This window comes from Bombina bombina, chromosome 1 (assembly GCF_027579735.1).
Source record: "Bombina bombina isolate aBomBom1 chromosome 1, aBomBom1.pri, whole genome shotgun sequence".
In the NCBI taxonomy this organism is placed as follows: Eukaryota; Metazoa; Chordata; class Amphibia; order Anura; family Bombinatoridae; genus Bombina; species Bombina bombina.
The window spans coordinates 992,005,793-992,011,098 of NC_069499.1; the positions used below are offsets into that span (position 1 = coordinate 992,005,793).

General features: G+C 38.2%; 1 protein-coding gene across 1 annotated transcript in view; it reads right to left on the bottom strand.

The window, feature by feature from the left end:
- Positions 1 to 2,265: 2,265 nt before the first annotated feature.
- The window catches only part of PRPF6 (pre-mRNA processing factor 6), a 25,557-nt gene continuing 22,516 nt past the window's right edge, over positions 2,266 to 5,306 (bottom strand). The window contains exons 20-21 of the mRNA XM_053710688.1: positions 2,960 to 3,086; positions 2,266 to 2,862 (exon numbers count right to left, since the gene is read on the bottom strand). Of these exons, the coding sequence (XP_053566663.1) occupies positions 2,710 to 2,862; positions 2,960 to 3,086 (280 nt within the window). The 3' untranslated portion in view covers positions 2,266 to 2,709. The remainder of the gene's footprint in view (positions 2,863 to 2,959; positions 3,087 to 5,306) is intronic.

Genomic DNA, 5,306 nt, shown 5'->3' on the forward strand with positions numbered 1-5,306 from the left:
TGGTGCTCTAGATAAAACAGGATAACAACAAGGACACATAATTGAAGGGGAGGGGGGGGGGACATAAAAATCACAGAGTTGTATAGAGAGAAAGGACATCGGATCCATCTTTATAAACATATGGCACAATGCTTCAGAATTGCTCTCTAACAGGACAATGTCAGCAGAAAAACAAAAATACTTGTTTGGATTCCCTGTGAAATTGACAGCTACTGACTTGCTTTTATGCACATTCATGACTGATACTGCAACAGGGTGAAGAGTTTGTTTAAAGACAGATCAGGAAGGCCCCAGTAAGGCCCCAGTGAAAGTTGTTTTACAAAACTAGTTGGGTGTGGTATACTGATGGTCCTCCTAAGTCTAAATGCAGACCATGCCCTTATATTCACACATGTGCAACATATCCTCTGCTAAGGAAGGTTATCACTCTGGCAGGAAAAGTTATAAACAAGCACTGCAAGAACTGGTAAGAGCAAGCAGCCCTATATATACAGACACACAGAACAGTGATGCAGGTGATCTTTATGAATCCCCCCCATCACCATACCCTGATTTCACCTCTCTCCTTGCTGCCCCCTGATGTCACCTCCTCTGACCTACTAGACACCAATGGTGCTGTCAGTGAAGGTTATTGCCTTACCCATCTAATTACTATTTTTAGCGCTTTTTCCTCTTGTTTTTCTCACTTTATGAGCTCACCGCCTCTGTTTCCTCCTTCCTTCCCTAGATGTCCCCTCCTCTAAGGACTCATTTCTTCCACATTTGGTCACTGGCAGCCAATGACTTACCTTCCCTCTATCCCCTATAAGAGGTGGGGCAGAAGCAAATTGGGCTACTGCTGAAGTGTTTTCTCAGTCATGGAAGGCAAAAATATATAGCTAATCTATCAAACTAAATTATGTATCTATCTTCTCACATTAATGGCCACACACTTATCACACAAGCCAGAGCAACCCTAACCTGATGATCAGAAACTCAATGGCATGGAGAAAAAGCAACAAAAATCTTTCTTTTTTAAAAAAAAAAAAAAGCTTTATACAGTAATGTAGGGGTCTCCCCTTCACATCTAGAATCCTACATAGTGACAAATCGCTCTAAAGCTAAAATGCGTCTTCACCTCACAGTACTGACAAGATATTTAAAATAATCTCTCTAAGACAGAGAGCTTTAGATAATCAGGCCCTACTCAATGAAAACATGCTTAGCACAACTATAACCTGCTTGAAAAAAGCAAGACAATAGTTTCTAACCAGCTGCTTTTTAACTAGAACAGGATAATGTTACTGCATAGCCGAACAATCCCTAATGTAAACAAAGAAGGGGTTAAGTGCCAGTACTGCTCTGTATGAAAACGATGGAGTTTACAGCCTAGCATGAAGGGGTTACACAAGGCCACAGTGGTTACTCAGGATGAAGACAACAAAAAGAAATCTGGAGAATATAAATTTATAGACATTCCACAGTTCCTACAACCCCTGCAATCCAAACTGTACCCCATGCACACAATAAAGTCTAACACATCATGGATCTGCCGTTTCATGGCACCACCTTGTGGAAATCATAGGAAATGCATGCTCTGAAGGTAATGTTTACCTTAAAAGGGACATGAAACCCAATTTTTTTTCTTTTATGATTTAGATAGAGCATTTGATTTTATACAACTTTTCAATTTACTTCTATTATCAAATTTGTGTATTTCTTTTGGTATCCTTTGGTGAAGGATCAGCAATGCACTACTAGGAGCTAGCTGACCACATCTGGTGAACCAATGAAAAAGAGGAATGTATGTGCAGTCACCAATCAGCAGCTAGCTCCAAGTAGTGTATTGCTGCTCCTGAGCTTACATCCCTGTTTTTAAGCAAACTATACTAAGATAACAAAGAAAATTTGATAAGGTAAATTAGAAAGTTGTTTACAATTCCATGCTCTATCTAAATCATGAAAGAAAAAAATGTTGTGTTTCATATCCCTTTAATGACAGATGGCTCAAAACATCTGCCCTACACCCTTTAGACTTGCATTGCCACTGTTCAGACCCCTGCCCTTTTCAAACGATTGATGTATTAAATATGCTTTGTCTGTCAGTGAGCCCTTTACATGGACTGCAAACTGATGAAACTGTCTATAAATACAAAGCAGAGGCATGAGACAAAATTCCATTCTGATTGCATCCTGAAAGGCAAGGGTGAAAAAAAAAAATACACACACATTTATTCTGCTTTACTACCTACACCAAAGCTCAAGAAATGACACATACAAGGCACATACATAAAGCTCTGTATTTGCTATAGTCACATCACAATATCACGTTTAAAATAAGCCAAAAAAAACAAAACCTATAAAAGTATCAATGTACTGCAGTAAAGTTCATGATGCTGAGCAAAGTGTCAGAGATGAAATGTTGGTCACCAGCAAAGTTTTGCTTTACACCAACTGCATTACACTCTTTCAAATAAGTCCTGCAGCACAACAGCCTGTTTTACAAACTGTTTATTTTTCCCAGTCTTTTTATTTTTTTGCACATAGCAGTTAAACTATGTAGAATTTTCACAGAAAATCCAAAATAATACCCTGGGCTCCAAGTCATAAAACAGACGGACCATTCCTGCTTGACCCGATGTGAGATACTTCATAGTATAGGGGTAACTTAAGAAGTAAAAAATATATACATATTCTAAAATGAGAGTGTCAGAGGACAGGCGAGGTGACTCAGAAGGCGTTCTTGACCTGGGCGGCCACCAAGGTAAGAATTTCACCAATCTTCTTCTGCCAGTTCATTATGTCCTTAGATCCCTGGCACCACAGCTCACCGTGACGAGGTTCTGCATTCTCACATCGTTTCCTGATCTCCTCGTGTTGTTCCTAAGTGATTGGACAGAAATACATTTTGTGAAACCTAGTAAAATGCTACAACACACAGAAGTAGAAAAATAGCTCTGATAACACACAACCAAATTACCTCAGTGCCATGTTGAAGCTCAAATTTGTAGAATGTAGCCCAAGCATCTCCGAGATCTGAATCTATCTTTACAGTTCGGTGAAACCACTCTCGAGCCTTTGTTATTTTGCGCTCACTCCAGAAGAGTCTAAAAGAAGGGCAAAATGGTGATGGGCTGTTGTGGTATGAAAAAGCGAACATAGAAATAGCATAAAAATATCAGATTACAAACAGAGAATAAACATAGAAGAATAAATGTGTAATTACTTAGAGGTTTGCTAAGGAACATTTTTTTTTACAGTAAAACAGATTAGATTTGAGGCTTTTCAAACCCATCTTCTACTGCAGGGTTGCTTCATCTTCTTGTCTAGCAACGTTTCTGAAGTATTTTTAAAATGTATGTAATGCCCGTGATATATTGATTGCATGTCTGGCATATCAAGCCTTACAATGAAATACAAAAAGATGGTAAACTAAATCAATATATATAGGCAAATAATGTAAGCTTAGGAGTCAGCACATTTTTTTTTGTTCAGCATCTTGGGTAGCGCTTGCTAATTGGTGGCTAAATTTAGGACAGGCTCCTAAGCTTACATTACTGCTTTTCAAATAAAGATACTAAGAGAACAGAGAAAAATTAATAGGAGTAAATTAGAAAGTTGCTTAAAAGTGCCTGCTCTAACCCTTGCAAAGGCATTGTGCAACCATCCTATATTACCCCACATTTAAATAGTCAGATCAGAATAACGATTTTAGTTTAATGCCCATTTTTCTCTCTGAACAAAGGGTAAGACTTGAAACATATTTAAAAATACTGGCAAGTAAAGTACATCATCAACTGATGTATCCTTTTGTAAAATCAAAATTATGCTGGAGTAAAGGATAAGGGGAGAGTGGCACTATGGATAAATACATGATGGTATTGTTTGAGGTGTCATATAGGTAAGAGAGGGGTAAATAAGGTTTGTTTTTTACAATTATTTTAATTTACTTTTACTTTTAGGAGGTTACTGTAAAAAATATAATCTGGGATTGAATGAAATAGTATCGCTCTCTCTCTCTGTCTCCATTTATCAATCTACTGTGTATATAATCACACACCACACACATATACACACACATCTTAAAACCCTGGTTGAGAATTACTGCTCTTACATTGCAAGTTAAAGGGACACTGAACCCAATTTTTTTCATTTTCTTGCTTTCTTTATTTGAAAAAGCAGGAGTAAGCCCATTTTTGGTTCAGACCCTGGATAGCGCTTGCCAATTGATGAATACCATTTAGCCACCAATCAGCAAGTACAAACTAGGTGCTGAACCAAAGATGGGCCGGCTCGTAAGGTTACATTTCTGCTTTTTTTAAATAAAAAGATACCAAGAGAATGAAGAAAAATTGAAAGCAAGAGTAAATTAAAAAGTTGCTTAAAATTGCATGCTCTATCTGAATCATGAAATAAAAAAATGTGGGTTCAGTATCCCTTTAAAGAGACAATCAGAAAGCAAAGTACAATGTTTCAAGAAAGAAAAAATACCATGTAACAATTTTGCAGTCAACATGGTTTAAAATTGTGTGTGTGTTTTCATTTCCTGTAATGAGCTAGGTGACACTACTGTATTGTTCCTCACTCACAAAGCTCCCTAATTACCTACTTCCCATATCCAGCTGTATGTAGTACACGTGCAGAGACCTGTAGCCAGCAACCAGACACACCTGGCTGTAATGGTACTAGTTGTGGACAGTATACTACACAAAGCATAGAAATAAAACAGTATTCTATCTTACATTAGCAGAAAGTGCAATGACACCAAAAAAGCACTAGCTCCCTTTCTGCCCCTGACAGACCTACTCCTCTCTAGCAGGTTATTCGTGAAAAGGGTTACCTTGGCAACAAGTCTCTGCAGTGGTTTGGCAGCTGAAACTTACACTGCTTCTTGGCAAGCTAGTTTAGGCCGCTAAGGCATCTTTGCCAGGGAGCAGTGAGAAGAGTGCATGTTTCCGCTGTATACCAACTGCAGACACTAGTTTGTTGCCGAGGTAACCCTATTCAGGAAAATTAATCTACTGCAGAGCAGGAGATGGGAGGCAGCTTCTGCTTCATTTGTGTCCCTATATTTTATATCTGCCATTTTATGATGGAAAACGTTGTTGCTATTGTACACAGCTAGTACTATTAGAGCCAGAGATGTCTGGAAGCTGAATAACTAACTGCCTCTGCACATGTTCTACAGCTGGCTAGAGAGCACATCAAATTAGTGATCTGTGCGGGGAATTACAAAAAAAAAGAAAAAATACAGTAGTATTACACAGCTAATAAGACGTAATGAAAGCATATTCAAGTTTAACATGTTTAGCTGCAACATTTTAAAA